General features: G+C 45.0%; 1 protein-coding gene and 2 non-coding genes across 3 annotated transcripts in view; 2 read left to right on the forward strand and 1 right to left on the reverse strand.

Moving 5' to 3' along the window:
* Positions 1-3,306: 3,306 nt before the first annotated feature.
* Positions 3,307-27,081, forward strand: part of LOC144698250 (uncharacterized) — a 35,759-nt gene continuing 11,984 nt past the window's right edge. Inside the window, exons 1-2 of the mRNA XM_078570231.1 lie at positions 3,307-3,977; positions 4,060-4,125. Of these exons, the coding sequence (XP_078426357.1) occupies positions 3,307-3,977; positions 4,060-4,125 (737 nt within the window). The remainder of the gene's footprint in view (positions 3,978-4,059; positions 4,126-27,081) is intronic.
* Positions 16,372-16,443, reverse strand: trnae-uuc (transfer RNA glutamic acid (anticodon UUC)). Its single transcript has one exon. It is a non-coding gene; the product is annotated as a tRNA-Glu (tRNA).
* Positions 19,430-19,511, forward strand: trnas-aga (transfer RNA serine (anticodon AGA)). The gene has a single exon. It is a non-coding gene; the product is annotated as a tRNA-Ser (tRNA).

Genomic DNA, 27,081 nt, shown 5'->3' on the forward strand with positions numbered 1-27,081 from the left:
TGCAGTCTAACCAGGATTTTGAAAATGTTGGTGCTTTTCCCACAAACAGAACAGACAAACCTTTTTCCTTCCACAATCAAAGTCCGATGATATTCAGGACCTGATGACTCGAGTGACTCTGTCAGATCTTGATGTGATGTTTGGTTTGAGTTTCTCATCTGCAAATCCGTCCCATTGAAAATCCTGTACAAAGGAGACTATAAAATCCATCCCTGTCAGTCCAGGATAGAAATTAAGAGAGAAACATTTCTCTGGGTTGGAGTTTGCTGTGTGTAAATCCTCCCCTTCTAACCCCCTGGAAAAGGAGTTTCCAAACACTCGGTGTAAACTGGGCTCCGGGAGTTTGTAATCCGGGTTTGGAGTCCTACACCAGGTGTTAGTGAATCCTCCCAGTCCACCCTCCGGCTCCATTCCTCTCCTGCACTCGGCCCTTTCTCAGCCGCTGGACTTTCACCCGACCGCCTTGATCCCGATCCCCACCCGCGCTGCGCATGCTCCAATTCAAGCCCGGCCACGCCCCTCATTCACTCCGATTGGCCGGAGGAACAGCCGCTCCCGCTGGTCCTCCAGGCCCGCCCCCTGTCCCTATTGGTCCGGAACTGCCGTCAATCATTGTGAGCTGGAGCATGCGCATAGCGTGAAATGAGGCGTGAGGAGAGCTGGAGCATGCGCATAGCGTGAAATGAGGCGTGAGGAGAGCTGGAGCATGCGCATAGCGTGAAATGAGGCGTGAGGAGAGCTGGAGCGAGCGGATTTAAAAGGCGGGATTACAAGGATAGAGTGCGGACTGAGAGCTGGAAAAAAAAAGACCCGTGAGCATAGATAGGACTGGCGGGTGAGTTGGGAGGCTTTATGAATTCACGGTCTCTGCCCTAAACCCTCAATAAGGAACCATCCTTCCAACCACAGATTCGGCCATTTCTCCCGACAACAGCCGCCAGCTTTTTCGGGGGCAAGGAGCAGCAGAGCGCATGTGCGGTCACCATCTTTATAAGGGGCAAGAAGCAGAAGAGCGCATGTGCGGTCACCATCTTTATATGGGGCAAGGAGCAGCAGAGCGCGTGTGCGGTCACCATCTTTATAGGGGGCAATAAGCAGCAGAGCGCATGTGCTGTCACCATCTTTATAGGGGGCAATGTCCAACAGGGAGCATGCGTGAACGCCATCTTTACAGAGGCTGCAGACCCGGATGAATGACCTGCAGGCGGGACAATAAATCAGAGATCGAGTTTGGTGTGAAATCAATGGGTTGTTGTAAAACAGGAGATCAGGGTAACAGTCAGAAACAACAACAACTTCTATTAACATCATACATCATCCCAGTGAGCTTCACAGGGAAATCATAAAATAAAGTATAACATTCAGACACAGAAGGAGGTGACCAAAATACTTAAATAGTCACTTGTTTGTACGGAATTTGATTATTAACGAAAAAGCTGTCAAAGCTTTTCCTGTTGCACTCACCAGGACAGACGCAAGAATCCCAAATTTCAAAGGGAACCACAATTTATACTGCACTAGAAAAGGGTGCTGATTGGTTGGCCCGTCGGCTCTGATTGGTTGTTGCCATGGACAATACAGCCAGGAGCTGAAATCCCCTCTGCTTTTGTTTAATTCCACAAAACACCCCGTGCCTGGACTTGTTCCTTCTGCCTGCAGAGGACAGGTCCCTGTGGATGAACATACGTAGCTTCTAACAAGTGTAAGTGAGCCACATTACAAGCCTGACTGATAATTTTTGAAATTTGGTATTCTTCCCTCCATCCTGATGAGGACAAGATAAAATGTTTTGACAGAATGTCTTTTTTTATTAATACTCAATTGTCTTAAAGGGGGAAAGTGTGGTAGACACAGGGAGAGAATCTCAGAGCTTGGTGTCGAGGGAACTAAAGGCATGGACACTAATGGTGGAGCAATTAAAACAGGGAATGCTAGAATTAGAGCAGTGCAGATATCATAGAGGGTTGTGGGTCTGCAGGAGCCACAGAGAGGAGGCCACTGGGGGATTTGAAAACAAGGATGAGAGTTTTAAAATCGAGTTGCTCCTTGAACGGGAGCCAAGGAAGGTCAGGGAACGGGCCTAGCTGTGAGTGAAGACACAGACAGCAAAAATATGGATGTCTTCAAGGTTACAGAGCGTAGAATGTGGGAGACCAGCCAGGATTGTGTTGGAATGGTCCAGTCTGGAGATAAAAATGGCAGTGATAAGGGTTTCAGCAGCAGATGAGACTCCTGAGACAGGAGAGGTCAGGTGATTTTACGGAGGTGGAAACAGGCAATCTTAGTGATGGCACAGACATGAGGTCAGCAGCTCATCCCGAGATCAAGTGTAACACCGAGGTTGTGAACAGACTGATTTAATCTCAGACTGTTCACAGGGAGGGGGATGGAGTTGGTATCTGGGAAATGGAGATTGAAGCAGGGACTGAAAACAGTGTCTTCGGTCTTCTCAGTGTTTAATTGGAGTTAATTAGTCATCAAGAAGAGAAGCAGGAACCAGAATGGGCCATGAGACTAATCCCAGGTTTAACTCAGAGAGGGAGAGAAGGAAGGAAGGAAACCCTGGGACATTGAGACAAACCACCTTCATAATCGTTCATTAAATCTCCACAAAGTAAGTTTTGGACACAAGGTTAACATTTGCTATTCTGTATGGTTGGTCAGGGGGTTTCAGATTAATGTTTTCTCATGAGCAACGACTGAACTGAATGATCAGACATATTGTCAACTCCAGTTGTAGAAATTTGTTAAAAATATATAGAAATAATTGTCCAAAACTCTGTTTGGATTTCAGCACAGGGAGGAGGGAGAGTGTGTGGGACGGGGATTTGCAGCTTTGGGAGAACAAGAGAGGAAAAAATGTTCCATAGAAACTAGAATTGTCTGTTCTGAATTTCTATCCTGTTCTTACAGTGATGGCTATTGTAAACTCCTTTTACAGAGAATTAGAAGCGGAGTATTTTCAGGCAGGAAACTCAATCCAAACATCACATCAAGATCTTACAGAGTCACTCGATTCATCAGGACCTAAATATTATCATCTTTGAATGTGGACGGAGAAACGTTTGTCTGTTCTTTCTGTAGGGAAAGATTTCAAACTTCAGTGTGACTGGAAAAGCACCGAGACACACACACACCCAAGTGAGAGTGTTCCAGTGAACTGACTGTGGAAAGAGCTTTAACCGGTTATAAAGCCTGAAATAACATCACACCATTCACAGTGGGGAGAAACTGTACACGTGTTCTCTGTGTGGACGAGGCTTCAACTGATCATCAAACCTAGAGAGACACAGGGACACCTGGACCATGGAGAAACAGTGGAAATGTAAGGACTGTGAGAAAGGATTCAATTGTCCATCCAAACTGGAAACCCATCAACGCAGTCACACTGGTGAGCAGCCGTTCACCTGCTCTGAGTGTGGGAAGGGATTCACTCAGTTATCCAACCTGCTGACACACCAGCGAATTCACACAGGGGAGAGACCATTCACCTGCTCCGAGTGTGGGAAGGGATTCACTCGGTCATCAAGCCTGCTGACTCACCAGCTAGTTCACACTGGAGAGAGACCATTCACCTGCACGGTATGTGGGAAAGGATTCACTGGGTCCCCTGACCTGCTGAAGCACCAGCGAATTCACACTAAGGAGAGGCCATTCAGTTGTACTTCCTGTGGAAAGAGATTCAGGACTTCATCGAACCTCAAAGTGCACCAGCGAATTCACACTGGAGAGAGGCCTTTCACCTGCTCCGAGTGTGGGAAAAAATTCACTCAATCATCCAACCTGCTGAGACACCAGCGAATTCACACTGGAGAGAGACCATTCAGCTGCTCTGAGTGTGGGAAGAAATTCACTCTGTTATCCAACCTGCTGAGACACCAGCGAGTTCACACTGGGGAGAGACCATTCACCTGCTCCGAGTGTGGGAAGGGATTCACTCAGTCATCCACCCTGCTGAAACACCAGCGAATTCACACAAGGAGAGGCCATTCCGCTGCACTTCCTGTGTAAAGAGATTCAGCCTTCATTCCACCTCAGTGTACACCAGTGAATTCACATTGGAGAGAGAGCTTTCACCTGCTCCAAGTGTGGAAAGGGATTCACTCATTTATCCAACCTATTGAGGCACTAGCGAGCTCACACTGGAGAGATGCTGTTCACCTTCTTTGAATGTAGGAAGGGATTCACTTAGTCATCCCACCTGCTCAGACACCAGCGAGTTCACAAGTGACAGCAGGGATTGGATTCTGCTGTTATTGCTGCTGTTAATCACATCCAGGACTGAACCATGTTCATTCTGACAGTTGTGGTTTGTTTCTATTGCTGTTCATAATCCCTGTAACTGGGCTGAAGTGTCCTGGAATTGCTGTGTTTTTGAGCAGGGGTTTAACATTTACAATCTATCAGTCCTTTGACACCACTACTATATAAGAAGGATTGGAAGATTGTGACCAGAGCCTCCACAAGTTCCATGTGAAGGATGCTGTCTCTGAGAGTGCAGCAGTCCCTCAGTGTCACCCTGGAGTGTCAGCCTAGATAATGTGCTCAGGTTTATTAATATTTCCTCTTGTTATTGATGTGGGTCATTAAGAAACAATGGACTCTTATGATGTCATCCAGTCCCAGTGCGATGATGTCATCCAGTCCCAGTGCGATGATGTCATGAAGACTATTCAATACCAGCGGAGCCTTAGTGGTGAAAACAGTTTTGTTCGAGATGACAGCAACTCCATTACTGATAGATCAGCAAATGGAATTAATGGGAAAGAAAGTGAGGCAGCTGATGAACATCAGGAATAGTGTTGTGAATTATGAAGATGAGAAACATGTACAGTATATGTCCCATCTCTCGACACTCTGCCCCATCTCTCGACACTCTGCCCCATCTCCCGACGCTCTGCCCCATCTCCCGACACTCTGCCCCCATCTCCCAACACTCTGCCCCCATCTCCCGACACTCTGCCCCCGTCTCCCGAGCAGCCTGTCTCTACCTCTGCTGAACCCACACAGGATGCACCATGTTGAAACCAGAGGAAAGGACTGGGTGAGAAATTGTAAATCACCAAGGGTGTGCACATGGGGGTTTGACAAAATATTAAGTTTCCTGTTTTTAACAATGAAACTTAAAACGCATTGATTGGAACCACTTCCAGCTATTGTCCATTCTGACATCCCGTGGGCCAGCTCACCCTCTCACTGGGTTCATGCTGAATGTCAATCCAGGCTGGGAGCCATTGGGTGGATGGGCAATGGGTGGATGAGTGGGTGAAGGAATGTTCAGTTCACAGGGAGGGGATTGGGGGAGGGGGGTTGGTGCTGGTGGTGGGAAGTGTTCATTCTGAAGGAGTCCCACCTGAAACAGTGACCACTAACTTATCACTTTCTAATGGTGATTGACCTGCGGTGTATTTCCCCAGATTTGTTCTGTGCAGTATTTCAATGTTTATGTATTTTTTATCTTTGCGAAAACATGTTCTTGTTCTGACACTGAAATCCAGCTGATTTTAACTCTTGTTAAGTTCAATCTCCATCGAGTGCACAGGAGGACTCAACTGGTCCAAACTTTTTCTGGTATCAATAAACAAAAATCCTACAAGATGTTTATTTGGGGATTTGTTTTTCTCTGAGACGGTCAAACTATGACCCAAAGTTCAGCTTTGGGCTTTGAGCCCGGGCTATGGGGCCCACATACATGGAGCACCATTACCGGATGTCCTTCATCCCCGATTTTAATCACCCCACCATTGGTGGCCGGGCCTTCAGCTGCCTGGACCCTGAGCTGTGGAATTTCCACCCTAAACCTCTCCACCTTTCTCATTCACTTTCCCCCTTTCAGACACTCCTTATAACTGACCTCCTTGACCAAGCAGTTGGTCATCTGACCTAATACGTCCTTATGCCCCTGTGAAACTTCTTGGGACAATTAGAAGCTCGATATAAATATAATTTGTTGCACTTGTTGATGTAATTCAGTCAGACCTGATCACTTATTGAGTCTGTATGAATGTAACTCAGATAGACACAGCTTGTGTCATAGTTCAGTGAGACCTGATCACTTACTGAATGAGTCTGTATCAATGTAACTCGTATAGACACAGCTTGTGTCATAGTTCATTGAGATCTGATCCCTTAATGAGTGAGTCTGTATCAATGTAACACGTATAGACACAGCTTGTGTCATAGTTCAGTGAGATCTGATCACTCACTGAGTGAGAAAGTCTGTATCAATGTAACTCGTATAGACACAGCTTGTGTCATAGTTCAGTGAGATCTGATCCCTTAATGAGTGAGTGAGTCTGTATTAATGTAACTCAGATAGACACAGCTTGTGTCATGGTTCAGTGAGATCTGATCACTCACTGAGTGAGAGAGTCTGTATCAATGTAACTCAGATAGACACAGCTTGTTGGAACAGACCTGGGGAGAAAGAGGCTCTGAGTTAATCACTGGATTTTCTGTTCTCCACAGTTGGGAAAAAGGTGATTCTTTCCAAACATCCAAATGACAAATGAAGTCATTAAAGATGATTTGTTGTTTTGAGCTGAATTATTTGGTAGAATTAGAGTGAACGAGTGGGATTGACCCACAGGCTGAGTCACCACTTTAAGGACAGGAAGAGAGAGAATCTGGAGAGGGGAAAAGAATTAGTGAATTAGTAGGTGACTGGGCACTGAATCTGGAACAATGAGCAGAGAGGGGGAGGAGTGTGTGGGACAGGGATTTATAGATTTGGGGGAATGAAAGGAGAACGAATATTCCATAGAAACTAGAATTGTCTGTTCTGAGTTTCTAACCGGTACTGACAGTGTTGACTTTTGTAAACTGTGTTTACAGGGGATTAGAGGGAGAGGATTTTCAGATGGGGAAACTCAAACCAAAAATCTCAATAAGATCTTATAGAATCACTGAATGCATACATGACCAGCCTTTGAGTATGGAAGGAGAAATGTTTGTCTGTTCTGCCTGTGGGGAAGATTCACATCATAATTTGACTGGAAACTCACGAACACACAGACACCCGAGTCAGAACATATGTCAGGGTCAAACCTGACATCACTTCTGCAAAAAGTCTGGTTTAGTCTCAGACAGTTGCCAGGGAGAGGAATGGAGTTGGTATCTAGGGATTGAAAACAATGGCTTCGGTCTTCCCAATATTTAATTGGAGGAAATTTCTGCACATCCACCATTGAATATCAGACAAACAGTCTGATAATTTAATAAAAGTGGAGAAGTGGAGAGAGGTGGTGGTGAGGTAGAGCTGGGCACTGTCAGTGTACATGTGATAACTGACACTGTGTTTTCAGATGATGTCGCTGTGGGGAGAATGTTGATGAGAAATAAGAGGAGGCCAAGGCTGGATCCTTTGGGGACACCAGAGACAACTGTGGGAGTGGGAAGGGAAGACATTACAAGTGATTCACTGACGATGGTTAGAAAGAGAAGAATGGAACCAGGAGGGAGCAGCCCCACCCAGCTAGATGACAGTGGAGAGGTGTTGGAGCAGAATGGTGTGGTCAACCTTGTCAAAGGCTGGAGACACATCGAGAAGGATGAGAAGGGATAGTTTGCCTTTGTCTCAGTCACATAGGATGTCACTATTGGCTTTGATCAGAGCTGTTTCAGTACAGTGGCAGAAACCTGATTGGAGGGATTCAGACAGGGAGTTCTGGGAAAGATGGGCACGGATTTGGGAGGTGTGAACATGTTTGAGGAGTTTGGAGAGGCAAGGAAGGTTGGAGATGGGACAGCAGTTTGCAAGGACAAAGCCAAAGGTTTGTTTATTGACGAGGGCTTGATGATGTCAGATTTGAAGGAGAGAGGGACAGTAACTGAAGAGAGAGAACCATTAACAATCTCAGTGGACATGGGGAAGTTGGGTGACCAGCAGTTTAGTGGGAATAGGGTCAATGGAGCAGGAGGTGGGTCTCATGGACAAGATGAGCACCGAGGTGGCATGAGAGGAAATGGGAGCGAAACTAAAGAAAGATGTGGGTTCAGGGCTCAGACAAGGGGGAACTTTAGAGACAGTTTGTCCCGGTGGGTTAGTGGAACGGAGGGAAGCAGCAGAGGCAGCTGATCGGATTGTTTCAATCTTAGTGACAAAGAAGCTCCATGAGCTCCACACACTTGTTGTTGGAGGTGAGGATGGAGGAGACAGGGGGAGAGGGAGAGCCCTTCAAAAGGAACTAATTTGTATGTTTAACACGGAGCTGATTTATTTGACTTTATTCAGAATATTAACAGCTATAACTGGGTTGGAGTTTATTAACATTAGTAGAAAAAGACCCCAATCAACATGGTTCAGTCCAGGACGTGATCAACAGCAAAATCCATTCACTGTTGTCACTTGTGTCTCAGCAGGTGGGATAACTGAGTAAATCCCTTCCCACACTCGGGGCAGGTGAACGGTCTCTCCCCAGTGTGAACTCGCTGGTGTGTCAACAGGTTGGGTAACTGAGTGAATCCCTTCCCACACACGGGGCAGGTGAATGGTCTCTCTCCGCTGTGAACTCGCTGGTGTACTGTGAGTTGAGATGACCACCTGAACCCAGTCCCGCATTGAGAACACCTGAATGCTTTTATAGCACTTCCCGCAGTCTGAGCATTTGAATGGTCTCTCCCCAGTGTAAATTCGCTGGTGTTTCAGCAGGTTAGTTGACTGAGTGAATCCCTTCCCACACACTGAGCAGACGAATGGTCTCTCCCCAGTGTGAACTTGCTGGTGTGCCAGCAGGTCAGATGTCTGAGTGAATCCTTTCCCACACGTGGAGCAGGTGAACGGTCTCTCCACAGTGTGAAGTCACTCATGTTTCAGCAAGTTGAATAGCTGAGTGAATCCCTTCCCACACATGGAGCAGGTAAATGGTTTCTCCCCAGTGTGAACTTGCTGGTGTGTCAGCAGATGGGATGAATAAGTGAATCCTTTCCCACACATGGAGCAGGTGAATGGTCTCTCTCCGGTGTGACTGTGCCGATGAGTTTCCAGTTCAGACGGGTAATTGAATCCCTTCCCACAGTCCCCGCATTTCCATGGTTTCTCCCAATTCTCACTGCATTTATGTTTTGACAGAGTAGATGATTGACTGAAGCCTCGTCCACACACAGAACACGTGTACGGTTTCTCCCCACTGTGAACGGTGCTTTTTCCTTCCATGTTCAAAATCCGATGATATTCAGGTTATGATAAATTGGGCGACTCCGTCAGATCCTGATGTGATGTTTGGTTTCAGTTTCCTGACTGCAAATCCTCCCCTTCTAACACCCTGTGGAATTGATTTAAAACAGAAAAAAGGGAGTGAGAGAGAACCCACAAAAACACAAAGGCAGGTTGTGAAATTGAGCTGAATGAATCTGGGAATTTGTGGAGCCGGCATCGGAAAAAGTGACCATGAAAACTGCTGGATTGTCATAGAAACCCAACTGGTTCACTAATGTCCTTCAGGGAAGGGAACCTGCCACCCGGTCTGGGCCTACACAAGACTCTGGGGTCAATAATAAAACAAGTGTTAGGGGCAGCAGGAGACCACATGGCCCTTCAAGTCTGCTCCATCATTCAATACGATTGTGGCTTCTCTTGGGCTTCAACTACACTTTCCCGCCCACTCCCCATATCCCTCGACTCCCAGAGAGACCAAAAATCTCCCCATCTCAGCCTGAAATATATTCAATGATGGAGCATCCACAACTTGCTGGGCTGGAGAATTCTATGTGACAGAAGAAGAAAAGGAGAGAGAGAGAAAGTCAGAGAGAGGAGTGGGAGAGGCAGGGGGTGAGGACAGGGCTTTTCATAGGCCTACAAATAAACCAGAACTTTGACAGAATCTCCCAAACCTTCAACCTCTACGCCCGAGAAGGACCAGGGTAGCAGGTGTTTGTGAACACCATCACCTCCAAGTTCCCCTCCAAGTCACACACCGTCCTGACTTGTCTGACATCCAGTACTGGATGAACAGAAATTTCCTCCATTTAAATATTTGGAAGATTGAAGCCATTGTCTTCAGTCCTCACTGCAAAATCTACTCCCTAGACAGCGACTCCATCCCTCTCCCTGACAACTGTCTGAGACTGAACCAGACTGTTCACAATCATGGTGAAATATTTCACCCCAAGATGAGCTTCCAACCACATATCCACATCATCACCAAGACCGCCTATTTCCACCTCAGTAACATCGCCCGACTCCACCCCTTATTTTTAAATTCCTGTATGGCTGCTCCCTGTTGCTGAAATCTCCTCCAGCATCACAACACTTGAAGATATCTTTGCTCCTCTAATTTGGCATACTGAGTGTTCCTGATTTCTATTGTTCCACATTCGTGCACATTCTGTCACTTTCCAAGGCTCCAAGCTCTGGAATTCACTCCCTAAACCCCTCCCATTCTCTACCTCATTTTCCTCCTTTAAGATACTCCGTAAAACCCACTTCTTTGACCAAACGCTTGGTCACCTGCCCTAATATCTCCTCATGTGGCTCAGTGTCAAACCTTGCTTTGTAACAATTCTGTGAAATGCCTTGGAACATTGTCTTACATTAAAAGTGCGATATAAATACAAATTTTTGTTGTTGATTTTGGACAGAAATCACTGGTCCTTCATCATCACTGGGTGAATAACCTGTAACTCCTTACCTAACAGCATTGTGGGAGCACCTTCACCACACGGACTGCAGCGGTTCAAGAAGGTCAAACATCATCTTCTCCACAGGCAACTGGGGACTGGCAATATTTGCTGGTATCTGTGGAGAGGGAAACAGAGTAAACATTTCAGGATTTGCAGAATGATTTACTGGGAGTAAAAATGCTGCAGAATTTGATGATCAATATAAGCTCAGAAGTGGAATAGAAATGGACTATAGCGCAGGAAAAACAATTCCTGACTATGAAAGATACTGTGGGAAGATAAAGCTGGGAACCAGCAGCACATGGTCAGGGGATGGGCAGCAGTGGAAATCTCATTGAGACACAGTCAGCAGAAGTAACAATAAAATACTAACATAACTCAAATAGATCCATTATTAGAGACAGAGGAAGGTGGACTATGGTAGAGAGGTGATCAGGGAGGGCAGAGGTGAAACAGAGCAATGGATGGACATGGATTCAGATCCTCAGTAAAGGAGCCGCACCAGTCCCTGAGACTTGGAACCTCTCACCGAAAACAGAGCACAGCACTAAAAGCTCTAAGTTGTAGATGGATGGTGAAAAATACTCACCTCTGAAAGAATATCACCATTTTCAAAGTTAAACTCTCCTGCTGGAGCCTGCAGCTGAAAAGATAGCAGAAGCACTGGAGTCAGAGAAAAATCTCCCAGTTGAGGAAATACCCAGGGAGTGGGATGATGTCACCGTGTAATTGTCGATGTGTGATGATGTCACAGTGTAATTGTCGATGTGTGATGATGTCACAGACACAGAACATCTGGGTCTGTGCAAACCAGTGATCACCACATATTACGAAGGATGTAAGGGTCCTTCAGAGGGGGCAGAGGAGATTTATCAGAATGGGTCGAGGGATGAGGGATTTTAATTGTAAGATTAAATTCAAGAAACTGAGGTTGTTCTCCTCGGAGTTAAGGAGCTTGAGGGGAGATTTGATAGAGGTGTACTGGATTATGAAAGGTAGTTAAATTAAAGCTGTTTCCATTAGCTGATTATGAAAGGATTAAGGGACAGAGATTTAAGATTTTAGGTAAGATCCACAATGTGAGGAAGAGATTTTTTTACCCAGTAACTGAAAATGACCTCAATGTTTACATTCAAAAGCTGGTGCTATTCAGGTCCTGGTGAATCAAGAGACTTTCAGATTTTGTCGTAATGTTTGGTTTCAGTTTCTCATCTCCCTCAAGTATCCCTTGAGTTCCTCCTCTTCTAACATCCTGTAAATGCAATTCAAAAAATCCATCACGGTCAATCCAGGATTGAAATTCAGAAAGAACGTACGTTTCTATTGGTTTGAGTTTGCTGTGTCTAAATCCTCCCATTCTGACCCCCTGTAAAAGGAGTTTCCAAAATCCATCCCTGTCAGTCCAGGATAGAAATGCGCAACATTCTCTCCTCCTGCTACCTGCACCAGGATGACCGCGCATGCGCCATGCTGCACATTGCCCTCTATAAAGATGGCGGCCGTTACCCCGGGCCTGGCGAAGGGAGAAATCCAGAATTTTTCGGCCCGTTCTCTGCAAACACAAGACCGGTACCTTGTTCTTTGGGGTCTGCGGCCTGCACTGTCTCTTTATGAAGCCTCCCTGCCCACTCCGCTGGCTCCATTCCTCCTCACACACCCACTAACTCTGTTAGTTTGCTCCACTCGACATTCTCTAACCCGCTCTGAGCAGCTTCAGTCACAGACCAGCACTGCGCATGCTCATGGTCCGACCGCAATGCGCATGCCCCACCTCTATCACATGCGTATGGTGCTGCTGTTGTGAAGATAGGGCACATTCTGCCCCGCAGCGAATGCTGGGTGGTCGCTCTGCCATTGAAAGATCACGTTGCAGAACAGAAACCTCTGTCCTGTAATCAGAATACGATGGGTGCAATAGGGGCAAGACATAAAATTGTTGAATCAATGATACAGCGGCCAAATTGCTCCAGGGTCCACCGCAATTCTCGCCTGGATGCAGAACAAACCCCGACAGTTAGATCTGAACTCAGTGTAGTCTCAGCAGATGGGGTGAGCTAGTAACATTTCCCCCCTTACATGGAACATTTACACCATGTCTTGCCAGCATCTCTGCTCTGATTGTGGATCAAATCTTTTGAACTTTTAAAGTTGGAGTGTTAACGTGTGGGCAAACTGAATAAAGCCCTTTGCACAAGTGAAGTATCTGAATGGTCTCCCACCACCAAGACTGGGTTGCTGTGTCAGTAAATGGGATGAGAGTGAATCCCTTTCCAATTTTAACTGGTGAACAATCTGTTTACAGTGTGAGTTTACCTACACATTTTCAGCTCAGACATGGGTTTCGAAATCGACTGGTAATGGGTTCCACATTCTTAGCACCACATAAGAAAAAGGAACAGGAGTAGGCCATTCGGCCCCTCAAGCCTACTCCGCCATTTAATAAGATCATGGCTAACCTGATAGTCACCTGAAATCTGTATCCCACCTATCATTGATAACCTATCATCCCCTTGCTTCCCAAGGATATATCGACCTCTGCCTTAATAATATTCAATGACTTTGCTTCCACAGCCTTTTCAGGAACAGAGTTCCAAAGTTTCACGACCCTCTGAGAGAAAAAAAATCGCCTCATCTCCATTTCAAATGGGTGACCCCTTGTTTTTAAACAGCGATTCCGAGTTCTAGATTCTCTCACAAGAGGTAACATCCTCTCCAAATGCGCCCTGTCAAGTACCCTGAGGATTTTTCTGTTTCACTGATCAGGTAAAGTAAAGCAAAATACTGCAGATGCTGGTTATCTGAAATAAAAACTGAAAATGCTGGAATTCTCAGCAGATCTGGTAGTGACTGTGGAGAGAGAGACACGGTTTTCATTTCAGGTCTGTAACCTTTCATCAGAACTGCACTGCATCTAAAATGTTAATCATGCCTCTCAATCCAAAGATGCTGCCAGTTGTAGTAAGGGAACTCAAGAAGGAAATGAAAATCCCCTTTGAGGAATGGAATCCAATGCGAATGAAGGGTGAACTGCCCGACTGACCAGAGACAGTCAAGGCACCTTTCCCTTCTTTAAGACGCTGGAACAGTGACTCTAATGTTAACAGTGAAATTAACTGATTTGAGACATTGAAAGGATTCTCGTTACTGCACATCAGGAATTCAAAACTAATATCGGCTTCGGGACAATCAGAATACTTGGTAACAGTCAAGACAATGAAAGGCTCGAAGGGAGATGGCACCGGTTGTAGGGGAGCTGGTTCCCGGTGACATGGATGTGTCTACAGTGGGTGGGATCAGACTGTTTCCATGTATCCACAATGAATGTCCCACCCTTTATTTTAGAAGAGTAAAACTGATAGAGCGCAACAACAATCTGGGTAGTGGCAATCTGAAGATTAGACTCACTGACACCCCGGTTGGGATACCTTGTCAGTTAGGTTTGTGTAAGTGTCTGTGGCGCAATTGGTCAGCGTGTTTGCCTGTTAACTGAAAGGTTGGTTATTCAAAACCACCCGAGGGGGTGAAGGTTTTTATTGTTTTTCCCCCTCATCACCAATCATTGCCACACAGTTCTGGATTGTCATTGGGTACTTGGGCTGCAAGATATCCCCAAACGGTGGCAGGTCTTTTGTTGTCCAGTGAGCTCCCACAAAAACAGCTTCTTTTTAAAATCACTTTTTCTGTCAAATACAATGAGAAAAGATTTGGACCCATTATGTACCTTCATCTAACCCATTAGAAATCCATGAAATTGTTGGAATCAAACGAAACCCATCAATTATTCTCTCTTCCTCAGCTCCACAGTGAGTGAGACAGGGAAAAGCAGCAAAGCAGCAATATTCCGGCCCCGCACTCTCCCATCGCCCGCTACTAGCAGAAAGCGGCGACTGCACCGTCAGTCAGCGGGTTACTACCCATCCCTGGAACGCGAGAACCTCCAATCCGGGCCAAACCTCCCAATACACCGAGCACAGACTCAGGAAAACGCAGGTAGATTATATCCCGGTCACTAAACCTCCGAGCAGCATTTACAGAATACCCGAGTGAGTGAGTCACAAATAAAAGTCACACAAACTTTCTAAACTTTTCACTGTAAAATTCCTTCATTTTATTGAAAAGCTGACTGTTGTGAATCTGAAAATGAGCTCGATAGGATTTGTGTTACCAAGTGACTTGTTTTCCATTGTTTGTCCATCAGGTTTGGATTTCAATTTGTGTTGGATGTTGATGCGAATCTGATTTCAAAATGAGGACACAAAGCAGCCAAATATTAAAGGCAGGAGAAAGTGCTGAGGAAAATCGATCACAGTTCTTGGAAGGAGGTGCAGCTAAGAAGTGGAAGATGTGAATGATGTTATTGATGATTGAGGGGAATGCATTGCAACTTTGGGGCATTTGTAGGCCGATTGTGTTCCACACTTTTAAATTCCGACCAAGCTGAGGTATCAGGTAGAAAGCAGCAGGTTTAGCCATGTATGTTGAGATACGAAACAATTCTTTTCCTTCCTGGCTAGCTCAGTCGGTTGAGCGTGTGACTTTTAATGTCGGGGTTGTGGGTTCGATTTCCATGCTGGTGCTGTAATACTTTAACGATCTGAATAAGAGCCGTACGGACTGGAAACATTGGCCCTGTTCATCGCTTCAGCTGCTGATTTTTCCAGCATATTTTGCTTTTGTTTCAGATTTCCATCATTCGCAGTAATTTGCTTTTATCTTTTTACTTTGAAATCTTGCTGCTTAAATAAAACAACAACTAATCACTGCGGCTCCTGTGAAACTTACAAGGCAGACATTCATCACTGAAAGCAACTGACACACGTCAAATTCAAAGTACTTTCATGTCGCATCTCTTTCTGCTTCTGTCTCGCCCCCAGCTCCCTCTGCCCGTCCAGCTCCCAGGTCAATTCGCTGCTTGATGCAGACACAGTCGATTCGTAGGAATTGGTAAAACTCGTGGGTAAAGAGACACCTGGATCTCACCTTCCTGGTTCTCCCAGATACTAATTACAGGAATGTGCACAGTGCCGATTATCCACAGTCACTCTCCTCCCAGTTGTTCAGCTGTTTAAATGATTTTCACACTGGCTTTCAATGTGAAGAAAGCAGAGCTGTGATCAGTTGATATTGTTCAACAGATGTACTGCAGGAAGGTACATGACAGGCCGATGGTAACAGTGTTCTTTGGATGCGGTGAGCTCCAGTGAAGGATTGGCACCATTAATGTGTCGCTCAATTAGTCTCGTGATAAATCTCGTGCTGGAAATTACAAGAAAACGCGCTGAATTTGCTCCGTGTTTTAGTTTCAAAAGAGCCGAAAACAAGGTAAGAAAGTACATCTCGCTAGAGTCAGTTATAAAATGGCAGAATGACCCGTGCTGTTGGGAAACATAAAATTATAGAAAGTCACAGCACAGAAAGAGGCCATTCGGCCGGGCGTGCTGCTTTCAAAGAGCAGTAGTGATTGTTTGATCTATCAGGATTGATATTTGTGCCAGTGCAAACGGTAGGCAGCAAAATTCGTTCTTCTCCCACCCATATTTTGCGTCACACCAACATTTCTATAGTCAGTGCTTTGCAACCAGCCCTTCTCCTCCTCTTCCTTCATTCCCTCACTCCACTTGAACCAAGTGTGATGTTTTCCAGCTCTTGAGGTGCCCTTAAACCCTCACTCCTCTGATTCTGGTGGGGCTTTTAAACGTTTACAAACAATGAATAATCAACACTCGTTCCAAAAAACGAAATAACTCAACATTCCCTGACCGGGAATCGAACCCGGGCCGCGGCGGTGAAAGCGCCGAATCCTGACCACTAGACCACCAGGGAAGTTGGGCTGATATTTTTCGATTTGGCTTATCTACGCTGCTTTTGCCTATTGTTTTCCAGTTCAGATTTCTTTCACCTCAAAACTGCCTGTTTCGGTTCAAGATAAACGACTTCTTCAGCCAATGAAAACAACGGTTGCTATGATCTGGAACATGAAATCGACAGTGAGGTGAAATAGCCCCACAAGCTGCACATGCGCAACTTTCAATTTCCAAAACTCGCTGTTGGTCCAATGGAAGCGCCGATTCCCAGTCACTGGACATCAGGGAAACGACCAATAAGGCTTGACATTTGGATTAGGGAGGCAACTTTTGACATTTATTTTTCTTTCCCGACCTCCTTCAGAGACAACTTTCTCCGACTAATTGGTCTGTTTAGGTTGAACACAAGCGACTTCTTCACCAATGAGAAAAACAATTGCTGTTAGCTGGAACATGAAATACTTTCCTCCTTTAAGACAGCTGTTATAACCTCCCCCTTTGAACGAGCTTTTAGTCATCTGACCGAATATGTGGCTCAGTTTTACACTTTCTAATATAATGATTCTGGGGAACGCCTTGTGACGTTTCATTAGGTTAAGGCGCTTTATAAATATAAGTTGTTGTTGTAGGATATATATATAGAGAGGGCCACTCTCCTGTTTTATCGTTCACGCTGATACTTTTCTCAGCGACATTTTAACATGAATTCATACAACTAATGTGAATCAAGTTTGCGACGTTAAAAACGTTTTAACCCCCTCAGGGAACTGAACCACATTGACAGTCGCAGAGGAGCAGACACAGAGAGATATACACCGAGAGTGACAGAGGCCTAAGGAGAGACACACACCCAGAAAGCAAGGGTGTTATCAACTTGGCTCAGTGTTTGTTCCATTTCCGAAAGCAAATTCCCTGAATGCTGACAAATGAATGGGAATCAGAAAATACGGACGTATTTTGATGGGTTTCCTTCTAATTAACTGATAATTCGTTTGGTTAAAATCAACAATGGTGAAAACTTTAGTCAGCAAGATTCCAACCCTTGTGCTCATGTTTACAAAAATTTAAATTATCGTGATTTCGCTCACACTCATCTAAACAAGCTTGGATAATGCTCTGGTCAGGTTTCCAACCGCAGCTCCATCATATGTGAAGTGAATATGACCCCCATTCGCCTCTATAAACCCTGCGCTGTAAAGATCCCAATGGAGCTGTCTGGAATGTTAAACTGTGACGTCATGCAGCAGCACTTTGGGTCTTTGTTTTGAAGAAATGGAATTCGGCTGTTCTCATTAGGAATGCTGGAGACAGACTGATCAACAATGTCATCATCAATTGGCACAGCGCAGTAAGAGGACCTTCCATCCATCGTGTCTATGTCAGTTTTGTACAAAGAGCTTTATAATTTATGACAATTTCCTTCTCTTTCTCCTTAGCCCTGCACAATTCCCATTTGGAAACTCCATGTTAAGAAAACCAATATTGAAAGCTTCAGCTCGTTCCTCACCTGAGCCAATACGTACTACTTGCTTCAGGCACTGACGTTTGCAGTGAAGGAGAACAAAGCAATATAATTTACAGGCTAGCCTGGATCTTTTTTTATTCATTCACGGGATGTGAGATCCGCTGTCTAGGTCAGCATTTGTTGCCCATCCTTATTTGCCCTTGGGAAGGTGGTCTGCCTTCTTGAACCGTTGCAGTCCATGTGGTGTAGGTACACCAACAGTGCTGTTAGGAAGGGAGTTCCAGGATTTTGACCCAGCAACAGTGAGGGAACGATGATATATTTCCAAGTCAGGATGGTGAGTTACTTGAAGGGGAACTTCCAGGTGGTGGTGTTCCCATGTGTCTTCTGTCCTTGTCCATCTGGCTGGTAATAGTCGTGGGTTTGGACACTGGTGTCTCAGGAGCCTTGGTGAATCCCTGCAGTGCATCTTGTAGAAGGCACACACTGCCGCTACTGTGCGTCAGTGGTGAAGGGAGTGAATGTGGATGTGGTGCCAGTCAAGTGGACTGTTTTGCCCAGCCTCTTCAGTGTTGCAGGGGCTGCCCAGGCAAGTGGGGAGAATTCCATCACACTCCTGACTTGTGCCTTGCAGATGGTGGACAGGCTTTGGGGAGTCAGGAGGTGAGTTACACGTTGCACGATTCCTAGTGTCTGACCTGATCTTGTAGTCACTGTGTTTATATGGCCCGTCCAGTTCAGTTCCTGGTCAATGGTAACCCCCAGGATGTTGATAGTGAGGGATTCAGATATGGTAATGCCATTAAACATCAAGAGCGATGGTTGGATTATCTCATGTTGGAGATGGCCATTGCCTGACACTTGTATGGTGCGAATGTTACATGCCGCTTGTCAGCCCAAGCCTGGATATTTCCCACGCCTTGCTGCATTTGGACATGGATTGCTGCAGTATCTGAGGAGTGGGGCATGGCTGAACATTGTGCAATCATCGGCAAACTTCCCCACTGACTGACCTTTAACAACAACTATCATCTTCCTTTGTGCTAGGTATGACTCCAACAAGTGGAGAGTTTCCCCTGATTCCCATTGACTCCAGTTTTGCTAGGGCTCCTTGATGCCACACTTGGTCAAATGCTGCCTTGATGTCAAGGGCTGTCACTCTCACCCCATCTCTGGAGTTCTGCTCTCTTGTCTATGTTTGAACCAAAGCTGTAATGAGGTCAGGAGCTGAGTGGTCCTTACGGAACCCAAAAGGGGCATCAGTGAGCAGGTTATTGCTAAGTCAGTGCCGCTTGATAACACTGTTGATGACCCCTTCCATTACTTTACTGGTGATGGAGAGTAGACTGATGGGGCGGTTATAGGCTGGGGTGGATCATTCTCACTCTTTCATTCCCAGTTTGGTAGAAAGAACGAGGAGAGACATGATAAATTGCAGGGTTTCGGGGAAAAGGTTGACAAGATGGGCAGAAAGACCGCTTTCACTGCTGTAACCATTGTATGAATTCATATAAATAATGCGATAATCAGGGCAACTTCTGTAGTCGTGGCCGAGTGGTTAAGGTGATGTACTAGAAATCCAGTGGGGTTACCCCACGCAGGTTCGAATCCTGCTGACTACGTTTTCCATTACTTCCAATTTTGACCGCGCGAATTAATGATCGATGAATCGAGGAAAAGAGATCCAAACACATCCGTGGTCTCTTATTTCCATTCATTTCTCGGCCTTCTGCAAATCTCCAGTCGGAACTGGAAAAAAAAATTAGCCAATTTGGTGACATGATTTCATTCTGGCATGTGTCTCTCCTTAGGCCCGTCAGTCTCGGTGTATACCTGTTTGTGTTCCTCTGTGTGGGTCAATGTGGTTCAGTTCCCTTAGGAGGTGAAAACATTTTTATGAACACAAATTGTATTCACATTAGCTATGCAAATTCACATTACAATGTTATAGTGAAAAATATCAGGATGAAAGGTGCAAGAGGAGTTTGTCTCTTTCTATATATGGACTACAACAACAAATTATATTTATAAAGCTCCTTTTACCTAATGAAACGTCACAAGGCGTTCCCCAGGAGCATTATATAACAAAGTGTGACACCGAGCCACATACTCGGTCAGATGACTAAAAGCTCGGTCAAAGGGGGAGGCTCTAAGAACTGTCTTAAAGGAGGAAAGTATCGATTTCATGTTCCAGCGAACAGCAATGGTTCTTTCATTGGCTGAATACGTCACTTGTATTCAACCGACATAGACCATTTGGTCAAAGAAACTTGTCCTTGGTGAAGTTTGTAAAAGTAAACTCCACTACAATTTGGCGGCCTATAAACAGCGCCCACCAATGTTTGCTGCCTCTCGCTGTTTCTTAGCTCCACCCAAACTGATTCTACATCTTGATCCTTCAATCTAAGATCCTCTTTCACTAATGTACTGATCTCGTTCCTTGTTTACAGCGCGACCCCGCCTCGTTTTCCTTTTTGCCCATTCTTCCTAAATGACGAATATCTTTGAATATTCAGATCAACCAATCACACTGTTCTTTGAAAGCAGCACACAGGGCCGAATGGCCTCTTTCTTTGCTGTAACTTTCTGTCATTTTATGTTTTCTAACACCACAGTTAAGATGAACTTTCTTATCTTCCATGTGATGCTTTGAATTCAAGACAATTAGCAAATTCAGCGAGTTTTCTTATCATTTTGAGCACAGAATTTGGAACTGGACTCGTTGAACGACATTTAAATGGTCTCAATCGTAAGAAGCAGCTCACTGACTCCAAACAGGCACCGTGAGCGTCAGCCTGTTGTGTGCATTCTTGCTGTACATTTTCTGAGCTATAAGCTAATCACAGCTCCACTTTCTGCACATTGAATGACAGTGTGAAAATAAGCACAATTTCAAATCTTAACTATGCATATTAGTGATTTTCTTTGTGTGCCAATGTGGTTCAGTTTCCCACTTTCACCAACCAAACATTATCCACGTTAGTTCTCTGACTTCATATCAGCAAAAAAAAAAGCAGTTAACAGGACATTTCTCTCTTTATTTTGAGTGGAGACTGTTCAGCAACTAAACTTCTGGATGTTACAAAGCAGAGGATGATTGAAGTTTTCACATGATCTCATTAAGTAGCTGAGAATGCTCGAGGGGCCGAATGGCTAATTCCTGATCATTTTTTTAATATTCTAATTCAGTGTCAATGTTGGTGAAGACAATGTTTGTGTCTAATCTGAATGTGGTAGTGAGGCCGAGCGAGATCAGCCGCTGGTTCAGGTTTCGATCTCTCTGGTGATTTGGGTTTTACTCCCACTGCTGCCAAACTTTCTGGTGGTTTGTTATTTGAGGCGCTTCCCAAAAACTCTCCGTGCGGTGAAGGAACAGCTGAGCTGTGCCGTGTTGTATTTCAGTTGGAAGAATAAGGAGAGACAGTGTAAATCCCAGGGTGACTGGGAAAAGGTGGGGCAATGGCACGGACTGGAAGACCTTCTTTCACTGGAACTCGCTGTTTTCATTCTATTATTTTAAACCAACAACATGCAGCCTTTACCCAGTTGTCCTGGCCGAGTGTTTGAGGCGTTTTTCCACGTGGTTCCAATTCTGCCAACTCCCCTTCTTCTCATTCCTGATTGACACAAACTGTCAGCAGAATAAATTATCAGTCAAATGAAAAAGAAAACCACCCAAACACCCTCGTGTTTCTGGCTTCAGTTCATCTGCAAACATTCACTACATTTGGAGTCTGAAATGGAACAATAATTGGCCAAGTTGGTGACATCCTTGCTTTCTGGGTCTTTGTCTCCCCTTCGGCCTCTGTCACTCTCGGTGTATGTGTCGGTGTGTGTTCCTCTGTGTGTGTCAATGCGGTTCAGTTCCCCGAGGGGATGGACACATATTCACCATCACAAACTTGATTAACATTGGTTGTGCAACTTCATATTAAAATGGCAAAGAGAAAAATATCAGGATGAACGATGCAAGTGGAGTTTACAATGTTTGAAAGGAGGTGCAGCAAAGAAGCGGAAGATGTGAATGATGTTATTGATGATTGAGAGGAATGCATTATTACCTTGTGGATTTTGTAGGTCGATTACCTTCCACAGCTGAAATTCAGAACAAGCTGAGGCTCCAGGAGGAAACCTCCCTGAATTTTCACATGGGAAATAACGCACGTGCATGCCCGGCTCGGCTGTGACAGAGACAGGGCGGGCAGAAGACCCTCTTTGTCTGCTGTAACCATTCTATGAATTCATATAAATAATACAGGCTTACTGCCAAGATCTGTAGTCGTGGCCGAATGGTTAAGGCGATGCACTTCAAATCTATTGGGGTTACCCCGCGCAGGTTCAAATCCTGCCGTCTATGTTTTCCATTATTTCTGATTTCAACCATTGATCCCAGAAACAGTAAATGGAATCGACATTTTCACAACACCTGCAGTAGCAAAGTTTGACCAGTGGATGGCAGTGAAACCGTGATTGCTCACATCACATGAAGCAGGCGCTGTCTCAATTATTACTGCATTTGGCACTGTCTCTGTTCATGTTAAATTAGACGCCGTTTCTGTTTCTATTGCACTAGGACATGTCTCTGATCATATTAGAGAAGGTCATCTCTCAGTTGTTTCTGTAATTGGCTCAATCTCAGTTGTTTATGTACTGGGCTAGGGCCACAATACAGTTGGCACTATCTCAGTCATGACTGCACTGAAGCAGGTCTCGACTAGAGTTACAATAGGCCATGCCCCAGTTGGCACTGCACTAGATCTTGTCTCTGGTTATAGAAAACTAGAACATGTTTTTATTTGCATTTCACAAGACTCTGTCTCAGCTATTACTCCAGGAGAACCTGCCACGTGTCTATCAAACTGGACCCTGTCTCAGTTAATGCTGCACCAATACATGCCTCCATTCATATCACACAATTCCCTGTTTCTGTTGTTATTGTCCTTTATCATGACTTTGTTATTTCTGGACTTGTTCATGTCTCTGTTCTTATTGATCTTGTACATTTGCTGGTATTTACTTCACCAGGCACTGCGTCAGTTGATATTAAAAAGAGCCCTGAATTATGTGAAGCTCCACTAGACCCTGTATCAGTTTTCTTCAATTGGATCCGGTCTGTGTTATTACTACGCTAGGCAGGTTCGTATTACACAAGATCCTGTCTCAATTATTACTGCACTCGGCACTGCCTGACTTATGTTTCACTAGGTCGGGGCCCTGCTTATAATGCACTCAATCATGTCCGCACTTATATTCCGCTATTTCAGAACAAGTTACACGAGACTCTGTATCACACTCGAGCTTGTCTGTCTTTTTAATTAAGATGGATCCTGTCTTTGCAGAGACTTTGTCTTTGTACCTCTGTCTCTGCTTCTATTCCACTCTCCCTTTCCCTGTTTTTACTCCACGAGATCAGATCTGTCTCTCTTACACTGGCGGCAGTCTCCGTTATTACGACTTAGACTCTCTCTGGGAAGCAATTACCCTGAGCCCTGTGCCTGTAATAACTGCCCTATTTCACTTGATGTTGATCCAGGCCCTGTATCAGTAAATATTGCACTCGCCCCGTCTCCACTATTACAGCAGTAGAGCCTGTCTATGTTAATATAGCACTGGTCCTCGTCCCTGTTATTCGTGCACTAGGTCACGTCTTTGCTTAAGTAACATTAGATGCTTTCTCTATTATTACTGCACTGGTAATGTCTCTGCTTAAATTGCACCAGGCCCTGTCTCAGTAATTACCACACCAGGCTCTGTCTCTGTTGTTGCTGCACTATTCTATGTTTCTATAAGGTGGACGTTGAGTTGCAAATGGGCCTCTAACTTTGGCCTAAAACTTCAGATTTCTCATTGTCTGTTTGTTCTGCGCAGCTCCAGATATTCATTTTCATTACAGCCAACAGTGTTACATATGAGACATCGCCTGTTCTGTGTGTCTATATGAAAAGAAATCATGCTGCACAATTGCACAAAGATAAAAGATTTATCCTCACCAGAATGTTTCATTTTATTTTTTTTTCTCTTATTCAAACTGTAACTACAGATCGTCTAATAACGTAAATATTCATTGGTAGTATATTCTGTTGTGTGCTCTTGTTTAGAAATTCCTGTCATACCAACCATTTCTTTGCTAAGACCATACTCACTGAATGTCTGTCATCTCTCTACCTGAGCGTCTAACTCACTGAAACTTATTGTTCTCTCTCTCAGATAAAAGCAAAATACTGCGGATGCTGGAAATCTGAAACAAAAACAAAAATACCTGAAAAAACTCAGGTCTGACAACATCTGTGGAGAGGAATAGAGTTGACGTTTCGAGTCCGTATGACTCTTCATCAGAACTAAGGAAATGGAGGAATGCGGTGAAATATAAGCTGGTAGTCGAGGGTGAGACAGGTAGAGCTGGATAAAGGGCCAGTGATGGAGGCAAAGAAGAGTTGTCATAGACAAAAGGACAAAGGGGTGTTGATGGTGGTGATATTGTCTAAGGAATATGCTAATGGGGACATTAAGAGTAGCAAGCAGGACAAGCTAGTGACAGATGGCCCTAGTGGGTGTGGGGTAGGGGAAAGGGATCGAAATGGGTTAAAATGTGGAGATAAAACAATAGATCGAAATAAATTTTAAAATAGGTATGAAAAGAAAAATACATTTAAAAATATATATATAAATTATTGGAAAAAGGGGGATCGGAAAGGGGGTGGGGATGGAGGAAAGAGTTCATGATCTAAAATTGTTGAACTCAATATTAAGTCTGGAAGGCTGTAAAGTCGGAAGATGAGGTGCTGTTTCTCCAGTTTGCGTTGAGCTTTACTGGGACATTGCAGCAGGCCAAGGACGGACACGTGGGCATTCTCTGCGTCAGTGTGTGTGTGTGTGTATACATTTGCATATGTGAGTGTGCGCCTGTGTGTGTGTCGGTGGTGTGTGTGTGTCAGTGTGTGTGGTGTGTGTCTCTGTGTATCTTCGTGTGTATATGTGTGTGTGTGTGTCTGTGTCGGTGTGTGCGTGTCTGTGTGTTTTGTATCTGTTCGTGTGTCTGTGTGTGTTTCTGTATGTGTCCGCGTGTTTGTGTGTGTGTGTGTGTGTGTGTGTCTTTGTGTGCTTCTCTGTCTGTGTATGAGCGTGTGTTTCTGTGTGTTTATGCGTATTTGCGTGTGTTTGTGTGTGTGTGTCTTTGTGCATGTATGCATGTATGTCTGTGTGCACCTGTGTATGTCTGTGTCTTTGTATGTGTGTGTGCCTGTGTGCATGTTTGTCTGTATGTATGTATTGGTGTGTGCCTGTTTATGTGTGCGCATGTGCGTCTGTGTGTGTCTGCCTCTTTGTGTGTGTGTGTGTGTGTGTGTGTGTTTGTGTGTGAGACACGTCATATTGTTTGCAATTGAATTTCACAATGATCTTCATCATCCTTGCATTCATGAAAGATGACGGACATGCAACAAACGAATCTATTCAGATGGGTTGTCTCCAGGTGCTGCACAGTTTCTGATGGCTGAGCTTAATCCTTGAGGGGCAGTTTCTGTCACAAGTGACTCACGTGAAGCTACAAATGATGTTCTGGGTTGTTGTTTCCAGTCTTGCCGTCTGTTGCCAAGCCGCTGTAGTCATTGCGATGCACAACAGTCCACAGGAAGTATCGCCATCTTCCTCCGTCATCATCTAGTGAAATTCATGTAAGATAATCGCTAATTAGGGCCTCCAAGTCACGCTTGTGAGTGTCATACAAGCAGAGCTTTGGGCGTCTCACTGTCCGCCTGGCCCTTGGCAATGTGGCCACCTTCCATCCTGTAAACAGGCCCGAGCCATCCAACCTCCCTCTGTTTGCTGAGCCTAACAGACTTGGAAGCTCTGTCTTTGTGAGGACTGCCGCTTCCTGATTGTGTCCCGACAGGAGATACCCAATAACCACCGCACACAGTGCAGATGGAAGTTGCAGAGTTTCTTTCCATGATTGGTGTAAGTCCTCCTTGTTTCACAGCCAGACAAGGTACTGAGGACACAGCCCGAATACACCATCAGCTTGGCCCCAAGGGTCAGCTTGATGTTAATTCATGTACGTTTCATGAGCCAGGTGATATCTGTTTACCCCGTGTGTGTATCAGGAACTGCATCAAGGAGCAGACTGTCTGTCACTGTGGAACTTGGGGAGCAGTATTAACCAACCACTTCCAGCCGGGTGTTATCTAGTGTGATCAGTGGTGGAAGTGCAACACCTTTCCCTTTAAACATGGTTTTCTAGAAATTTTTCGTCAAATAGAACAAGTTACAAGCATGGGAGAGATGGTGAATGAGTCGCTGTTGGTTTTGCACATTTCTTGTGCACCCCAGTGCGGGGGGTAGGGGTGCGCTTATGCTCTGTCGTTGTCGGCCTATTTCATTGAAAAACGTGCTATTAATTCCAGAATCTACGATCCAAATGTGGTTCCACAAGTTGTAGCTCCAGTAAAACCTCTGCTCCAGGTGAGGTTCGAACTCACAACCTCAGAATAGCCGCTGACTGCACTGCTCTATAAGTACCGCGCACTAACCAATTGCACCACTGGCGTGCTCACACGGCTCCCCATTTGACCTAGTTACATTTTTCACGGATCACTGGGGTCAGACATGATTCCTTGATGGTAGATTAGTCAATGTGATCTCAATAAATTTTAATGATATTACATGAACTGCAATATATTTTGAATGAAATAAAATGCCGACAATGGGTCAGGGAAACTTTGTTAATTTTCACACACTGAGCATGGACACTGCCGGAGCTCCTGCGCCTTTTTCAATATTGTTTTCCTTAACTCCGAGTTTTCAAAAAGGAATTGGACAAATATTTGAAATGGAGAAGCTGCTGGGTTATGAAGAAAGAGAAAGATTTTGGGACTAACTGGGCAGCTCTTTGTAAAAACCTGGCGAGGGCACGATGGGTCCTAATGAGCTGTGAACTTTTACGATTCCATTTCTCGATCAATTTCTCTTCAGCATTCCTAAATATCCCAGCCCAATCCTATTTCTGCAAAGCATAATCCAGAACTGCAGCATGAGGACACAGTTAGAAATTCTATACAAGTCCCTCTGGCTAACTCGCTGCGCGGGGTTTCTGTTGTGTCAGCCATGATCTTATTGAATGGCGGAGCAGCATCAAAAAGCTGAATGGCCGCAGTTCCTCTGACCCGGGCTGAATGGCCTCAAGATTGTTACCTT

The sequence above is a fragment of the Cetorhinus maximus genome, chromosome 23 (assembly GCF_964194155.1).
Source record: "Cetorhinus maximus chromosome 23, sCetMax3.hap1.1, whole genome shotgun sequence".
NCBI classification, from domain to species: Eukaryota; Metazoa; Chordata; class Chondrichthyes; order Lamniformes; family Cetorhinidae; genus Cetorhinus; species Cetorhinus maximus.